Source organism: Pongo pygmaeus, chromosome 20 (genome assembly GCF_028885625.2).
Source record: "Pongo pygmaeus isolate AG05252 chromosome 20, NHGRI_mPonPyg2-v2.0_pri, whole genome shotgun sequence".
NCBI classification, from domain to species: Eukaryota; Metazoa; Chordata; class Mammalia; order Primates; family Hominidae; genus Pongo; species Pongo pygmaeus.
The window spans coordinates 16,425,753-16,443,332 of NC_072393.2; the positions used below are offsets into that span (position 1 = coordinate 16,425,753).

The following is a 17,580-nucleotide window of genomic DNA, read 5'->3' on the forward strand; positions in this document are numbered from 1 at the left end:
AGGGATGGGGGCTTCCCCAGAGCGAAGGCAGGGGTCACCCCGGAGGAGTGACAGAGTGGCCAAGGGCTCTCCTGGCCCAGGGGGCATGCAGCCCCATGGACTCAGTGCCCCTTGGGCTCCAAGCCCTGCGCCTGGCTGGGACATGTGGGGCCAGAATCTGGGTGGCTCCCAAGGAGATGGACAGCAGCAAACAAAATCATGCGGAATGGTGGAAAGTACTCTCTGTGACTCTGGGGACCGGGGTAGGGACCCACAAGAGAGCGGCAGGATAAGGGGGCTCAGGAGCCTTCCCAAGCAACACTGGCAACACCAAATGCCAGGAGGATGTAGGGCCCCGGGGACCCTCGTCCCTGGCGGGTGGGACAGGGCACAGCCACTTTAGAAGCCTGTTGGGCAGCTGCCCATGAGGCTCCATGGACTCGCGCCACACATCCCAGAAGAGTCTGAGACTGACCCCAGTGATTTGAAAACTGACGTCCACGTACAACCTGCGTGCCACGTTCACGGCTTGATTCATCCTCACTCACAGCCGGAGGCCACCAAGAGAACCTTCGACTTGGGAATAGGGGAGGAAGGAGGCATCCACCCTTCGAACAAAAGACCGCTCAGTGAGAAAACGGAGCAAACCCCTGACCCCCATAGGAATGTGGGTGAATCTTAGATGCATTTCACTAAAGGAAAGAAGCCATGCCTAACAGTCGACCACTGTAGGATTCCAACTCGTGGGCCATTCTGGAAAAGGCCAAACCAAAGGGATGGATAATAGATCAGGATGGCCAGGGGCTGGTGGAACGGGAGAGATCAGCTGCAGAGGGGACACCTTGGGGACTTGGAGCACGAAGTTGCTGCTCTGGGAGGTGCTAGAGTGGTGGGTGGGAGACTCCGCACACTGGTTCAGAAACGTGGAACCGCATATCCCAAAGACTGAGCTTTCACCCTGTGCCAAAAAGGGGAGAAAAATAATCAACCAGAGTGATTGCACACCTGAGATATTTGCATTTCACTGAAAGCGGATTTTACCCAGAAATTTCTCAAAATAATCAGATGCCCTGAAAAGGTCACTGCTTATTTGACGGATCATCTCAACCTTGAGTTGGATTTGTCATTGGGGCTTGTAGACAAAATGAAACAGCATCTGCCTGAAGCAAAACGATCTTTTCTCTCTTTCCTAAGCAGCAGGATTTCTTTCAGGTCCTGGTGGCATATTCTGCATCTAACCCCGTGAGTATTCCCAGGCAGTGATATTCCCGGGCCACTTTCCCATATTCACAGGCATAGGTGTCTCGGGTGGGGGGTGTCGTTGCTTCTTTAAAATTCAGCATTTGCTGCCGGGCGCGGTGGCTCACGCCTATAATCCCAGCACTTTGAGAGGCCGAGGCGGGCGGATCACCTGAGGTCAGGAGTTCGAGGCCAGCCTGACCAACATGGTCAAACCCCATCTCTACTAAAAATACAAAAATTAGCCGGGCGTGGTGGCGTGCAGTTGTAATCCCAGCTACTCAGGAGGCTGAGGCAGGAGAATTGCTTGAACCCAAGAGGCGGAGGTTGCAGTGAGCCGAGATCATGCTACTGCACTCCAGCCTGGGTGACAGACCAAGACACTGTCTCAAAAAAAAAGAAAAAAAAAATTCAGCATTTGCCACCCACCAAGACGCAATAGTTAGGACTCAAGCTCGCTACTGGCTTGGGCATCCAAGCAGGAGGAGAAGGGTCTCAAAGGTGTCAAAGGAAGATGGAAAGAGGTCAAGGCCCAGACCCCTGGTCTGACCTGAGCTTCACCACCATTTCACAGAGGAAGTAATGACGCCCTCCTCCCAGACTTGCCCCAAAGTCCCCCGGAGCTTGGTGGTGTCCCGGGACGGTCCTCCCAGGAAATATTTTGAACAAGTTGCTGAAGTGCCTGATGGACGTGGCTCTCGTCACGAAATGAGTTTGGATCCGAGAAGCCCTCTTCTTCATCAGAAATGGGCAGGGGTCCAATTTCCCCTCCACCTGAACCCTGTCAGAGCCCTTCCAGCTGACAGCTCCACATGTTGGGAGGGGCTCTGATTTCAAGGTGGGTCAGGGGCTTCTCAGGATTCTTTAGCCCAAATTGTGCCAGCCCACGAGGAGCACGTGTTATGAACGTCATTCCCAAAGATCCTGTGGCACTTGGTGAACAGACAGTCCCCTTGGCTCCTTCCCAGAGGCCCTGGGTCCCATGGGCCAGGGGTAAAGGGGCGGCTCGAGCCCCTGGTGGGGCTGGCAAGAGGCTGAGTCCCAGCCAGGGACATGGAGTTCTCCATGGCTTCGGAGTTGAGTTTCCTTTTCCTGCCCTGGAGCAGGCAGAGGCACTCAACCCGGGCCGAGCTCGGGCTGAGCAGGGCTAAGGGAAGTATGTCTCGGGGGTCCGTGCAGGAGGCAGGTGTCAGGGATGCCCCAGCCACCACCTGGTGTTCTGTCCCTCAGGGAAGGGTCTACAGAGGGGCCTGGAATGGGGAGGTTTGGGGGCAGGCCCGGGGGCCCCAAGGACCTCTGCTGCTCCCATTAGGACAAAGATGAGCTGCGTGCCCATAATTCCACGTTTACGCTGACTCCTCCAGAGCCTCATCAATGAAGTAAGCAGGTACATTCATACATCAATGAAGTAAGCAGGGAGCCCCTAGCCCAGGGACCCCCCTGCCCCCCACTCCCTGGATCCCCCAGCCCAGAGATCTGGCTCCCCAGGAGGACCTGGCTCACCCCCACCTGGCAGGAGGCACAGGCGTGTCCCTGCAGGGCACATAAGCCAGGCAATGCCCCAGAGGGGACATCCCACAGCAGAGGCCGGGACTCAGCCCAGCCTCATGGGCAGACAGGCCAGGACTCAACCTGGGAGAGTCCAAGGAAGCCCCAAGCCCTTGGGGAGCCTCTCCTTCCAGGAGCCACATCCCCACTGAAATGAGTCTCCCCCATGAGGAACTACAGGACCTCTTCTGATCCAGCCTCACAGGGGAGTGGGGTGGGGGATCTCATCCCATGGAGAGGGGTCCCTGGTGCTACAGGGCACTGAAACCCCAATGGGCCCTGCTCAAGCCACCAGCCCCCAGCTAAGAAGGGCCAGGTCCTCCCACGCCTGTTGTCCCGAAAGACTCTCTTTGGGCTTGCCAGGCAGCTGCATTCTGGAGGGCTAGCATGTACCGAAGGCACACAACCTCCAGAGGTGACAGAGTCAAGTCCTGGCGTGCCTGAGGCTATCCAGGGGAACACGCGGGACAGACAGCACCCTCAGACTGTCCCCATGACCCTCTGCTCCACTCTGAGGGGCAGGACACCATGAGACCTCTCAGACACAGAGTCCACCCTCGACATGACCCGGGGGAAAGGCAGGAGTGTGGTGAGCCCCTTCCTGCCCAGGCTTCCCCCTGGCCGTGGCCTCCTGTGCACAGCTGGACCCCAGGGGTGGCCCAAAAAGGACCCAGCACTGCCCAGTGGGAGGGGGCCATGGTGGAAACAGGGTGTGGACACCAACCTCTCCCAGGGACCCCTCCCAGCCTGATGCCCATCCTGCTCCTAGAGTGTCTCATGAAGCTGTCCCAGTCCAGCCTGGGGGAGCTCATCCAGGACCAGTTCTTCCGGGCCTGGGCCCTGGAGGACGCCATGGCACTCAGGTGCCTTCACATCTCCATGGGGTTACTGATGAGGAGGCGCTGGGTCCTGCTACCCCCAGGTGGGCCCCAGTACCAGGTCCCCTCCCGAGTCACCCCCTGGGGCAGTCGGCCCGGGCCCCTACAGCCTCACTCCCTGGGCCTTCCTCCTGCACCTTTTTTCCCCCTCTAAGAAGCTTCTGCGGGCCGGGTGCGGTGGTAGACCCCTGTAATCCCAACACTTTGGGAGGCCAAGGTGGGTGGATCACTTAAGGTCAGGAGTTCGAGACCAGCCTGGCCAACATGGTGAAACCCCGTCTCTACTAAAAATACAAAAAAATTAGCTGGGCATGGTGGTGGGTGCCTGTTATCCCAGCTACTTGGGAGGCTGAGGCAGGAGAATCGCTTGAACCCAGGAGGTGGAGGTTGCAGTGAGCCGAGATCACACCATTGCACCCCAGCCTGGGCAACAAAAGTGAAACTCCATCTCAAAAAACAAAAAACAAAAAAAAAAAGAAGCTTCTGGAAATAAGCCTGTGGGTCCTCAGGGCAGGTGCTGAGCACATGTGTGCTGGACATGCTGCAGATCAGGCAGGGGGACCAGGGGAAAGACTCTTCCAAGCCCCACCACTGCCACCTTCCACAGTGTCCTGCTTTTGCCCTCGAAGCTCCCTGAAGGGGACCCATCTCTGCAAGCCCACAGCCCTACCTGCGGCATCCACAGCCTCAGAGAGCAGCGGGTCCCCTTACCCCCGAACTCCCTCCAAGTGCATCAGGACAACAAGCCTTGAGCCCTGGAGACAAGAGAATCAGTATCCCTGGCCCAGGGAGGATTCCAGGAGAGGACACAGGCAGGAGCCCTGGCCCAGAGCCAGAACCAAGAGTCCAGCCAGGTATGGAAATGGTCCAGTCCTGGCATGGAGTGGATGGCCTGGGGCCATCCATCTCACCCACTGTGGAGACAGGACCCCGAGTGAGGTGGCAAGGGGGCCAGGTGACAGCAAAGGCCTCTCCCATCTGAATTCTGAATGAGGGGCTGCATCCCAGCTGGCACAGCCCTGGGGTGATAGAGAGAGGCAGGAAGCCTTGAGCCAGCCCAAACCCTCAGGGCCGTCCTAGGAGCAACCTGAGGTGCCCTGACAGCTCCCCGGCCCAAGCCCACACAAAAGTGTCACTCCAGGATCAGCTACCTGCAGGAGTGTCCGCAGCATCAGACTCAGGGAGCCACACAGGGACCACAGGGACTCCAAAGACCCAGGTCTGGGGGGCCCCGCCCTGTGAGAACCTAATGGGCTCAGTTGGAGAAGCGGACCCCACACGTCTGCTTTCCTTTCAGCGAAACTGGAGCTAGGGTCCCCAGCACCCAGGCCTCTGCGAGCATCCCCCAACAGCAAGCCCCTCTGCAAGGTAGACGGGTTGGCCCACCCCAGGCTGTCCAGCTCCAGCAGCCTTGCAGGCAGCCCCTCCAGAAAAAGAGCCTGGTCCTCCCCCACCCTGCTCCCCACAGGCTGTCCCTGAGCCTGAGGCCCAGAGGCACAAGAGGACTTCTGTAGAGCCCAGGGGAGCATGCTGTTCTCTTGGGGCCCCTGAGGGCTCAAGGTGTGGCCAGGCTGTCCCCAACTCAGGACAGACCATGGGCTGTCCCGGGTACCTCCTCTGGAACTCCCTGCCCAAGCTCCGCCATGGACCTGGACGTCAGGGGCTTGTGGTTTAACTTTGAATAGGGATTCTGGACCTTACATGTGTGCCCTGGACAACCCCAGAACCATGGGGTGGGGACCGACCCAGCAAGCCCACTGGGGCCCTGAAACTCGGCCCTGCCGGGCACTATGATAATAACCAAGAGGCAAGTCCAGAGACATCCACTTTGCCCAGTGGCACCTGCATCCAACTTCTCAGCAGGCAGTGACTGGCATGGTGTGGGGGCAGCCGGGGCAGCACCTGGCCAGCACCTGGCCAGCTGCCCAGTAGCCCCTGATGGCTCCAGTGCCTCTGGACCTCATTTTCTACTTTCTACGGGGAAACCTGCTCCCTCAGAGGCCACCAGAGGGAAGAGTGAGCAAGGCGTTTCTGCAGCCCCGACCAGCCAGCGGCATGTCCTGTGGCCTCTGACTCAACCTATGAGACAGAGCTCTGATCCCAGGGCACACTTCGCAGGACACAGGGCCCGACCTCAACCAGAGCCCCGTGAAGGGATGACCACATGGGGGACCGTGGCGCTGCATACCTGGGCGATGTACTTCTCATTGGAGAATCCAGGCAAGATCTTGAAGCAGGTGCATGAGGTCCTGAGCCTGTGCAGCAAACAGCATTCATCTGGGCCTGGCACGAAGGGGTCTACAGAGCCACGGCCACCGCAGCCTCTTCCCGGCCCCATCTGTGCAGTGCAAGTGATCCACGCCTGCTCCTAAGCCCAGCCCAGCAAGCAGCAGCAGCCCGGGTCCCCCGGCCTGCCAGGCCAATTTGCTGCCCAGAGGCTTCGAGGCCCTGCCCGCTGTACCCTCCACCACCTGGAAGCTGCCTCCTGACGCCTTCCAGCCACTGCTGCAGCCACAACAGGTGTCGCGGCCAGTGCAGGCTTTCCAGACAGTGGGGGCGCCCAGCAGCCGTTGCCTCAGCAGCTCTTTGGTGGCAGCCAGGCCAACAACGGCAGCAATGATGACAGCTCCACACTGGTGGACAGGCTGGGTGCGCACCTGGTGGTCCTCAAAGGCTCGCTGGGCCTGTACCACCATTATAAATTTGAGATCATGAGATTATACCATTTGCCTTCTTGCTTTTTGAAGTACGAGTATTTTTATGCACACTTTGTAGACCTCAAAATCCATGAAGGGTCTCAAAGAAGCCGGCTGGATGGAGCCTGCTGTGGATGCCTTTTTACTCTCATAGATCAGGGTGATTTACATTCCACCTGTAGTCTGTTTGCAGACACACAGAGCAGCCTTGCAGCTTTGTGCCTTTAGACTCTTGGTTTTGCATTTCTCCCCGCTCCCTTCTTCCTTCCAGTAAGCCGCAACTTTTCTGATTGAAAGGGTGCAAGGCTAACACACAGAATGACTAACTCAGGATCACATACTGGCAGTGGGAGAGGCGGGAGGAGCAGCTGCCATCAATTGCCACGGCCAAGTGGATGATAGGATAGATGCTGGCGCATGCAGAGGAGGCAGACGCAACGCTCATCTCTGATAATGTCTGTTCCCTTAGAGGCGGCTAGAGCATCGCCTCTTCACGCAAATGTCTTGAAACTCAGCTTGAAGATTTCAGCAAACGTGTCTTACAGCGAAGAGAAGAGGGAGTCAGTCCATCGGGATTAAAAATATAGAGGCAGTGACAACACACACTCGGCTTCAGTTCTTAGGAGAGTTTTGGTTTTGATTTTTTTTTTTTTTGGAGAAGATTTTTTTTTTAATAGATCTACACTGTTAACTGAGACTCTGTTGAGATTCACCGGTTTACTTAAAAACTTCTCAGGGATGTCTATAAATTTCAGTGTTATATGTCATGAAAACCGGTGTGGGCGGATCTGTTGGTTGAAATAATTTCTACTGTTTCAAATACTGAAGGCAGGAATAATTGGTTTATACTGTGTTTTAAATAAAAGTATTACTGGTAAGTCCCCCAGGACATTAAACCTTAAAAATCATTTTTAAGCTATTATTATTGTAAGAGAAATACAAATGGCTGGAAAATGCTGCAGAGATTCAAAAGCTGCTCAATTGAAAGAGCAGGAAGGGATTCTGGCTTGCAATGCCAAACTTTCAATGTTTTTGTAGTTACTGAGCTAAATCATATGGTAATTGACAGTTTCTAAATCTGTCACTGAAAGGTTAAATTAGCAACTGTTTCTGTGAAGTCAAACTTAACGCTGCCTCCGAAATCCCTGGGTACCGCGATGGTCATACAGAAGTAAGGAAGTCAGTTTGAAATGTCAGTGAATCAAAATGATTAAAGAGGCCAGGTGCAGTGGCTCACGCTTGTAATCCCAGCAGTTTGGGAGGCTGAGGCAGCAGATTGCTTGAGTCAGGAGTTTGAGATCAACCTGTGCGAGATGGCAAACCCCATCTCTACAAAAAATACAAAACAAATTTATCCAGACCTAGTGGTGCGCGCCTGTATAGTTACAGCTAGGGGGCTGAGGTCGGGGGATGGCCTGATCCTGGGAAGTCAGGGCTGCAGTGAGCCGAGATGGCACCACTGCACTCCGGCCTGGGCGACACAGCCAGACCCTGCCTCAAAAAAAAAAAAAAAAAAAAAGATTAAAAAAACGGGTCTGTTTATTTAAAAAGAAAAGTGAAATAATGCCCAAAAGCACAGCACATTTACTCTCTTAAAAGTAATTTCAGGCTGGGTGCGCTGGCTCACGCCTGTAATCCCAGCACTTTGGGAGGCCAAGGCAGGCAGATCACCCGCAGTCAGGAGTTCGAGACCAGCCTGGTCAACATGGCAAAACCCTGTCTCTACTAAAAATACAAAAATTAGCCAGGTGTGGTGGTGCAAGCCTATAATCCCAGCTACTCAGGAGGCCGAACCAAGAGAATCACTTGAACCCAGGAGGTGGAGGTTGCAGTGAGCTGAGATCACACCATTGCACTCTACCTGGGCAACAGAGTGAGACTCTGTCTCAAAAATAATAATAATAATAATTTCATATGGGTTAAATTTTAAGGTCAGATGATCACAATTTTGATATTTTGTCTAATTTTTTACCTTAGGTGACTTAGAGCCTGATTTAACATGGCTTTGTCTTGACTACAGATACGTGGAACTGTAGCCTAATATATTGTTCTTTTTTTAAAAACAACAAAAAAAAACCTGCTTCAGTTACTAAGACTGAAGAAAACTGGGCAAAGGGGGGCCCAAGAGGCTAGGTGCCTACATCTGCCATTCTTGGCAGCTGCATTTCACGGTTAGAAAAACTCAGGAAATAGACGGGTGTGGTGGCTCACACCTGTAATCCCAGCACTTTGAGAGGTCGAGGCGGGTGGATCACCTGAGGTCAGGAGTTCGAGAACAGCCTGGCCAACATGGGGAAACCCTGTGTCTACTAAAAATGTAAAAATTAGCCAGGCGTGTGGTGGTGGGTGCCTGTAATCCCAGCTACTCAGGAGGCTGAGGGAGGAGAATCGCTTGAACCCAGGAGGCGGAGGTTGCAGTGAGCCGAGATTACGCCACTGCACTACATACAGCCTGGGTGACAGAGCAAGACTCCCTCTCAAAAAAAAAAAAGGAGGAAGAAGAAGAGGAAGAGGAAGGGGGAGAGGGAGGGGGAGGAGGAGAGGAGGAGGAGGAGGAGGAACAACAACTGAGGAAAGGAGGTCTCACACACTGCAGGGAGGCTCCAAGCTCCAAAGTGGGGGTGCGGTGGGGGGACCAGGGCTGCCAGTACCAATGCCTTCATCCCTTTGAAGGCCTCCCTCTCAGAAGCAAGGACACCCTCCTTGGCCTCAAGTCCCCGCCCTCGTTGGTTAAAACACAAATCACTTCTTTGTCATTATGACCTGCCTGTTTTTGACTGAAATGGTCATACAGAAGGAAGTCAGTTTGAAATATTGGTGAGTCAAAATGATTAAATAGGCCGAGCGCAGTGGCTCACGCTTGTAATCCCAGCACTTTGGGAGGCTAAGGCGGGTGGATCACTTAAGCCAGAGCTCTCTGCAGGAAGCCCCAGACACCCTGGGGCAGGCAAGAGGAGAGGGCAGCACAACCCAGGCTCCACCCAGCTTCTCTGAGCTTCCATCTCCCAAAGGCCACAGAGGAGCCTGGGACAGGAGCAGAGGGCGGGGGTTCCAGTGACGTCTGAAACATTCATGATGGTCCGTGCAAAGCATTCCTGGGAGGGTCCGTGGTCACCTCTGTCCCTGGGTGGCTGGGCTCCAGCAGCCCTTCCTTCCTTCTGTCCATCCTTCCTTCTGCCTGCACCTCCTCCCAGCATGTGGCACCCCCACGTCCTAAGCCTGTGTCACTTTCTTTCCATGGATTCTTTGACCGTCTTCCTCTTCTCACTGACTTGGCATCTAGGGGTTTCTTGGTGGAGGAAGGTAACTGGTAAGAGATGACATACTGAGGCCAGGCGTGGTGGCGCACGCCTGTAATCCCAGCACTTTGGGAGATCAAGGCGGGTGGATCGCTTGAGTCCAGGAGTGCAAGACCAGCCTGGGCAACATAGTGAGGGAAAAGGAAGGAAGGAAGGAAGGAAGGAAGGAAGGAAGGAAGGAAGGAAGGAAGGAAGGAAGGAAGGACTGATAAACTAGCAGAGTCTTCTGGCTGTCTGGGTGTAGGGTCCAGCCCTATGAGGCTTAGCAGGTGTTCTCCCTGTGTGTGGAGATGAGAGACTGTAAGAAATAAAGACACAAGACAAAGAGATGAAGAGAAAACAGCTGGGCCCAGAGGACCACTACCACCAAGATGCGGAGACCGGTAGTGGTCCCGAATGACTGGGCGTGCTGATATTTATTGCATACAAGACAAGAGGCACAGGGAAGGAGGGTGAATCTTCCAAGTGATTGACAAGGTCAAGCAAGTCACGTGATCATAGGACAGGGGGCCCTTCCCTTTTAGGTAGTGGAAGCAGAGAGAGAAGGCAGCATACGTCAGCATTTTCTTCTATGCACTTATAAGAAAGATGAAAGACTTTAAGACTTTGACTATTTCTTCTACTGCTGTCTACTACAAACTTCAAAGAGGAACCAGGAGTACGGGAGGAACATGAAAGTGGACAAGGAGCGTCATGACCATTGGAGCACAGCACCACAGGGAGTTGTTTAGGCTGCGGGTAGGCCTGGATAATATCCAGCTTTCCCACGAGAAGCTGGTGGAGCAGAGTGTTCCCTGACTCCTCCGAGGAAAGGAGACTCCCTTTCGCGGTCTGCTAAGTAACGGGTGCCTTCCCAGACACTGGCGTTACCGCTTGACCAAGGAGCCCTGAAGTGGCCCTTATGCAGGTGTGACAGAGGAATCACGTCTTGCCTTCTAGGTCACTTCTCACATTGTTCCATCAGCACCTGACCCTCTCTACTCGCCGGTTATTCCCAGGTTATATTAGTAATGCAACAAAGAGTAATATTAAAAGCTAATGATTAATAATGTTTATATTATGATTGATAATTGTCCATGATCATCTCTATATCTAATTTGTATTATGACTATTCTTATTCTAACTATTTTCTTTATTACACTGAAACAGTTTGTGCCTTCAGTCTCTTGCCTGGGCACCTAGATAATCCTTCGCCCACATCTGGGGACAGTCCTCATGTGTTCCTCAGCTCAGCCTCGAGGGTCCTGGGCTGGTCACCGCACCGCATCTGCGCTGTGTCTCTAGATCCAGACTCCACGGGAAAGGCTTGGGAGGCCTGGCACAAAGGGTGCCTGGTGTGACAAACATCCCTCCATTCCCTGGACTGCAGCTCAGCAAAAGGTCCAGGTGGTGCCATGCCAATTTACTGTCCCTTTGAGATGAGCCCATAGGGCCTTGTGGGGGGCGAGTGTGAAGCTGGGCACCTGGAGCCTGAGGCCAGCTGTCCCTCCCTATGTCCTGGAGGAGGGGCCCTGTCCCAAAAAGACCCTCAGGGGCCTGGCCTGTGAGTGCAGACGTGGGGAGGGGAGAGTCTGTGGGCTGAGTGGGGGCCATAGGAACGGACTTTGAGCACCATGGCTGAGGGCCCTGGTCAGTGGGAACCTGGATATTGTGGCCTGGTCAGCCGAGGCCTCGTCTGGTCAGTGGGGGCCTGGACCTTGTGGCTTGGTCAATAGGGGCCTTGTCAGTGGGACCTGGACATTGTGGCCTGCTCAGCGGGGGCCTGATCAATGGGACCTGGACATTGTGGCCTTGTCAGCGGGGGCCTGATCAGTGGGACCTGGACATTGTGGCCTGGTCAGCAGGGGCCTGATCAGTGGGACCTGGACATTGTGGCCTGCTCAGCAGGGGCCTGATCAGTGGGACCTGGACATTGTGGCCTGGTCAGCAGGGGCCTGATCAATGGGACCTAAACAATATATCCTAGTCAGTGGGGGCCCGGTCAGCAGAGGCCTTGTGAATGGGGACACGGTCCTTGGGGATGTAGTCAGAAAACACCTAGTGAATGGGGGTGTTGTCAGCAGGGGCCTGCTCAGTGAGGATCTGGTCTGTGGGAGGCCTGGTCAGCTGTGGCCTGGTCAGAGGAGACTGATCATGGGTCCTCGAGTTAAGGACTTAGTCACTTGGCACCTCATCGGTGGGGACCTGGTCAGTGGGCGCCTGGTCAGCGGGAGCTGGGTCAGTGTGATCTGATTATTGGGGGTCTGGTCTATGGGGACCATAGTGGAAACCTGGCCACTGGGGCCTGTTCAATAGAAATGTGGTCAGTGGAAGCCTGGCAGTGGGGGCCTGGTCGTTGGGCTCCTGGTTAGTGGGGCCTAGTCAGTAAAGGTCTGCTCAGTAAGGACTTGGTCAGTTGGAATTTTGTTAGTTGGGGCCCAGTCAGTGGGGACCTGGTCAGCCAGGGCCTGGTCAGTGGGACTTGGTCAGTAGGGACCCGGGCACTGGAGTCCTGGGTAGTAAGGCCTAGTCAGTAAAGGTCTGGTCATTAAGGGCCTGGTCAGCCAGAACCTCATCTGTTGGGGCCGTGTCAGTGAGGCCTAGTCAGTGGGGACCTGGCAATGGAAGCCTCATCAGTGGGTCTTGGATAGTGAGGCCTGGTCACTGGAGGACTGGTCAGTGGGGACTTGGGTAAGGGGGCCTGGTCCCTAAAGGTCTGGTCATTAAGGACCTGGTCAGTTAGAACTTTGTCACTTTGGGCCCGGTCAGTGGGACATGGTCTGAGGGGGTCTTGTCAGTTGGGCCCAGTCAGTGGGAGTCTCATCAGTGGGGCCTGGCTAGTGGGGCCTGGTCAGTGGAGGTTTGGTCAGTGGGGTCCTTGTAAGTTGGGGCCTCATCAGTGGGGACCTGGTCAGTGGGGACTTGTCAATGGGACCTGGTCAGGGGACCCTTGTTAGAAGGAGCCTGGTCAGTGGGGCCTAGGTAGTGAAACCTGGCCACTGGGGGCCTGGAGAGCTGGGGCCTTCTCAGTGGGACCTGGTCAGTGTTGGATGTGGTTAGTGGGGCCTCATCAACTGGGGCCTGGCCAGTGGGACCTGGTCAGTGGGAGCTTGGTCACTGAGGTCCTGGTTTTTGGGTCTAGTCAGTAAGGGTCTATTCAGAGAGACCTGGTTAGTAGGGGCCTGGTCTTTGAGGCCCTGGAGAGTGGGGCCTATTCAGTAAAGGCCTGGGTCACTGGGGTCCTGGTTAGTGAGGCCTATTCAGTAAAGGTCTGGGTCATTGGGGTCCTAGGTAGTGGGGCCTAGTCAGTAAAGGTCTGGTCACTGAGGACCTGGTCAGTCAGAACCTTGTCAGTTAAAGACCTGACCAGTCAGAACCTTGTCAGTTAAGGATCTGGCCAGTCAGAACCTTGTCAGTTAGGACCCAGTCAGTGGGCACCTCATCAGTGGGGGCCTCGTCAGTTGGGCCCAGTCAGTGGGGGCCTGGTCAGTGGAGACCTCATCAGTGGGTCCTGGATAGTGAGGCCTGGCCACTGGAAGTCTGGTCAGTGGGGGCCTGGTCACTGGCATCCTGGTTAGTGGGGTCCGGTTATTAAAGGTCTGTTCAGTAAGGACCTGGTCAGTTGGAACCTCGTCAGCTGGGGCCTGGTCAGTGGAGGACTGCTGAGTGGGGGCCTTGTCAGTTGAGCCTCGTCAGTGGAGGTCTGGTCAGTGGCATCCTAGTAAGTTGGGGCCTCATCAGTTGGGGGCTAGTCAGTGGAGACCTGGTCAAGATGTGCTTGTCAGTGGGAGCCTGGTCAGTGGGGGAAACCTGGCCACTGGGGGCCTGGAGAGATGGGGCCTGGTCAGTGGGGAACTGGTTAGTTGGGCGTCTGGTCACTGGATTCCTGGGTAGTGGGGCCTGGTCAGTAAAGGTCTGGTCATCGAGAACCTGGTCAGTCAGAACCTTGTTAAGGACCTGGCCAGTCAGAACCTTGTCAGTTAAGGACCTGGTCAGTTGGAACCTTGTCAGTTGGGCCCAGTCACTGGAGGCCTGGTCAGTAGGGACATGGTTAGTGGGGACCTGGTCAGTGGGGGCCTGGTCTGTGGGGGCCTTGTCAGTTGGGCCCAGTCAGTGGGAGTCCTGGGTAGTGGGGACTAGTCAGTAAAGGTCTGGTCATTAAGGACCTGGCCAGTCAGAACCTCATCAATTAAGGACCTGGCCAGTCAGAACCTCGTCAGTTAAGGACCTGGCCAGTCAGAACCTCGTCAGTTAAGGACCTGGCCAGTCAGAACCTCGTCAGTTAAGGACCTGGCCAGTCAGAACCTCGTCAGTTAAGGACCTGGCCAGTCAGAACCTCGTCAGTTAAGGACCTGGCCAGTCAGAATCTCGTCAGTTAAGGACCTGGCCAGTCAGAACCTTGTCAGTTAAGGACCTGGCCAATCAGAACCTCACCAATTAAGGACCTGGCCAGTCAGAACCTTGTCAGTTAAGGACCTGGTCAGTTGGGTCCAGTCAGTGGGGACCTGGTCAGTGGAGGCCTAGGCCATCAATGGGTCCTGGATAGTGAGGCCTGGTCACTGGGGTCCTGGGTAGTAGGGTCTGGTCAGTGAAAGTCTCATTGATGAGGCCTAGTCAGTGGGGTCCAGGCAGTGAGGGCCTCATCAGGGGGACCTAGTCAGTGAGTCAGTGAGGGCTTGGTGAGTGGGGGCCTAGTCAGTGGGGCCTTGTGCCTGGTGAGTGTGAATCTGGTCTTCAGGGGCCTGGTCAGCAGGTGACTGATCAGTAGGGGTCAGTGCAGCCCTGGCAAGTGGCTGCCTGATCATTGGACCTAATCCATCAGGGCCTGGCAGAGGTGGGGGAGGGGTGGGGGGGGGTGGCTGTCAGTGGGGCCTGGGCAGTGACATCCTGGTCAGCAGGCTCCTAGTCAGAGGGAGCCCAATCAATAAAGCCTGGTCATCGGGGGCCTGGTCAGTGAAAACTTGGTCAGCAGGGTTGGTCAGTGTGTCCTGGATATTGGGGATTGGTCAATGGGGGACCAGGTCGGTGGAGACCTGGTCATTCAGGGCCCATTTAGTGAGGGCCAGGTCATGGAAGGCCTGGGTGATGGGGCCCTGGTCAGCAGGGGCCTGGTCAGTTGGACCTGGTCATCCCAGGACTGATCCTCAGGGGCCACTCTGACTTCACCAGGCTCCCCTGACCATGCCAGTCCCTGGCCTGCAGCCAATGGTGTCCTTTGTGTCTCTCCCAGCATAGGCCCAGGCCCAGGCCCAGGGGATGCCCAATGCTGGGAGGAGGCTCAGACAGCAGGAGGGAGAGAAGGAAGGAAGGAATTTCCATAGTACCCATGCCTACGAAATTACAACGTGTGGTGCTGTTTCTACTCCATCGCCATGTTCGCTCTTTATTTCGTATGTAATTCTCTACTCAACTGGCCTCAGTTGAGCACAAAACCATCCTTGTACCACCACGAATAGTTGGCCATGGCTCTTTGATAGCAGTTTTTATTCTGCCGTAGAAATTATCCTTGAACCGGAAAAAAAAATCCCCAATTCAATACTCCATCTTTGTGAAGAGCTGGTTCCGAATTCTGGGTCGCTTTTTGGAAAAAATATCTGTTGCGGTAAACAGTGCTGCATCTGTGACCTCAAGTCTCTACTGGAATTGGATAGAGATAGTGAATTTCAGCCAGAGGGCCCAAAGAACTCATGTCCCACGCTCCTGAACGCCATCAGCCCCCGCACCTCCATCTTCCCTCCTCCCACGAGTCGCCTGCTCCCCGTGACTCTGGTAAGAGCTCCTCTGTGAACGTGGAGGATGTCTGGGAAGTTGGCCTGGTGCTCCTGGGACCGGCACTAACAGGTCCGAGACGGGGTCCAGGTCCTGCCTGGGCCAATCCGGGAAGAGCTTGCCGGTGGCATCACAGGCACCTCGGGGAAGGGGATGGTTTGGTTCAGGACCACCCAGAGGCCTGCTGGGCCCACTCCAAGGCCTATCTGAGACCACAGAAGGGCTGGCCGCCTGCTGATGCTCCTTCTTGAAGCCCCTCACCTGCTGGCCGTGGGCTCCATTCCCTGTGGCTGGGCAGCAGCGCTGTTGTCCACCTTCCTGGGCAAGCATCTCCAGCTATCCATCTTGCTCTCCACCTCCTGCAGGTCGAGGGCAGTGGTGGGGGTAGTGCTCAGAGTCAGGAAGGAGCTGGCCCCCACCATGCCAGCCACCCTTCTCACCCTTCCTCTTGCCCTGTTTCCAGGCCTCCTTGCAGTGTTGCTGGGCCACGTCAGGAAGTGCTGGAGGACATGGCATTGCACCAACACCAGGCAGCCGGCCGTGTGGCTCATCCCGCAGATCAGGCTCTTCCTGTGCATGGAGATGGAGACCCCCGGAGGCAGCCCGTGGCCCAGTTCTCGGGCAGGTGGAGCATGGAGACGACTGGGAACTTCACTAGACACACATCCAACCAGTCCAAGGGCTTGTCGCACCGTGTACCAGCTTGCAGAAGAGTTAGGTCTTTATGTCCTTGAATTTGTTCTACTGAGAGGTGTCGCAAGCGGTGCACTGGGTTCTCCTGCCACTTGGGGCCATGGGGTAGGGGTTTTCCTGCCACTTGGGGCTATGGGGCCAAGCACCAAGAGCACCATGCACACAGCTTGTCCCCGTCTTTCACAGAGCCCAACACCTCGCCAAGCACGAAGGCCTCCCTTCCCGACTTGATGAAGGCAGAGTAGCGGTTGAGGTTGCGGCTCACAGTGACCGAGTTCCTGCCCACGTGGGGACCCAGGGAGCCGTCGAGCTCCAGGTATGCACCTCTGCCCAGTGCACCTGGCTCGGTCACCATCATGGAGCTGCCATCCCACTTGTCGTCCCAGTCATCATCACTGCCCTAGCTGGCCTAGTTGCCACCAAGGAGCTGCTGAGGCCACGGCTTCAGGGCATCCCTACCGCCTGGAAATCCTGTGCCGGCTGCTGGAAGGCACTCTGTGGTGGCACCAGCTGCGGCTGCAGTAGCAGCTGGAAAGCACTGAGAGACGGCTTCAAGGAGGCGGGCAGTGCACCAGGCAGGGCCTTGAAGCCTCTGGGTGGTACAATGGCCATGGCACAGTGGGTCAAGGCACAGGGGCAGCCATGGCACACTGGGCCAGTCCACGGTTGCAGACCACTTGCACTGCACATATAAGGCCAGGGTTGCTGAGGCCATGAGCCCTTGCGAGTCAGCCCTTGATGTCCTGCTCACTACACAGGCTCAGCACTTCATGTTCTCATAGATCACTCTCAAATTCTCCGCCATCAAGTGGTACAGCAACTGAATCCACAGTGCCATGGGTCCCCTGCGTGGTCATCCTGGCCACTGTGGATGCACATGACACCTCTAGTTCCCCTCCCCTCCCAGGGCTCAGGTTGAGGCCAGGCCCTCCTGGTCCTGGGAAGTGTGCCCTGAGGGTGGGGCTCTGTCCTGCAGGTTGAGTCAGAGGCCGCAAGGCACGCTACTGATGGCTAGGGCTGCAGGGGTGCCACACTCACCCCTCTCTGGGGAAGTCTTAGAGTGAACTGCGTTCTTATTCAAGATGACTTCCCAAGGCCCAAAAGCCATCTAGGGCTGTGGAGCAGCTAGCCGGGTGCTGCCCTAACTCCTTCCACACCGGCTGGTCACTGCCCTCCAAGAGGAGTCGGATGCAGGTGCCATTGTGTAGAGAAATGTCTCTGGACCTGCCTCTTGGTTATCATGGGGCAGAGTAGTTTCTGGTGTCTGGGCTCTGATGAAGCCGTTTAGCCTATCCAGGGCAGATGTGGAAGTGACAGGAGCTCAGCATCCCTGTTCAAGGTCATACCACAGGAACCACAAGCCCCCAACGCCAGCCGGCTCCATCGGAAGCTTTGGTATGGAATTCCACCAGAGGTACCGCCAGTTAACCCAAGGTCTGTCTTGAGCTGGGGACGGCCTGGCCACACCCTGAGCCCCGGAGGTTCCCAGAGAGCAACCTT

At 55.7% G+C, this 17,580-nt stretch overlaps 2 protein-coding genes across 2 annotated transcripts; both read left to right on the forward strand.

Annotated features, from left to right (window-relative positions):
* The first annotated feature begins 1,176 nt into the window (after nucleotides 1-1,176).
* On the forward strand, nucleotides 1,177-7,234 carry LOC129020919 (uncharacterized). Its single transcript, XM_054465845.2, has 6 exons — nucleotides 1,177-1,221; nucleotides 2,531-2,597; nucleotides 3,130-3,355; nucleotides 3,536-3,688; nucleotides 4,252-4,498; nucleotides 4,942-7,234. Exons 3-6 carry the CDS (start codon nucleotides 3,295-3,297, stop codon nucleotides 5,156-5,158), a joined length of 678 nt encoding a protein of 225 aa, XP_054321820.1. The 5' UTR covers nucleotides 1,177-1,221; nucleotides 2,531-2,597; nucleotides 3,130-3,294; the 3' UTR covers nucleotides 5,159-7,234.
* A 4,346-nt stretch (nucleotides 7,235-11,580) lies between these two features.
* LOC134738798 (uncharacterized) lies at nucleotides 11,581-17,357 on the forward strand. The gene is given in 8 exon segments (XM_063657384.1): nucleotides 11,581-11,856; nucleotides 12,780-12,909; nucleotides 13,216-13,295; nucleotides 13,513-13,582; nucleotides 15,044-15,387; nucleotides 15,851-15,977; nucleotides 15,980-16,100; nucleotides 16,267-17,357. Coding segments are annotated over 8 exon segments (1,656 nt in total). The 3' UTR covers nucleotides 16,775-17,357.
* Nucleotides 17,358-17,580: the final 223 nt, after the last annotated feature.

Coding starts and splice junctions, on each gene's coding strand:
- LOC129020919 (XM_054465845.2), top strand. CDS start 3,295: ATGAGACCTCTCAGACACAGAGTCCACCCTCGACATGACCCGGGGGAA. Junction 3,356..3,535: donor GGGGGAAAGGCAGGAGTGTG/GTGAGCCCCTTC, acceptor TCCTGCTCCTAG/AGTGTCTCATGAAGCTGTCC. Junction 3,689..4,251: donor CTGGGTCCTGCTACCCCCAG/GTGGGCCCCAGT, acceptor CACCTTCCACAG/TGTCCTGCTTTTGCCCTCGA.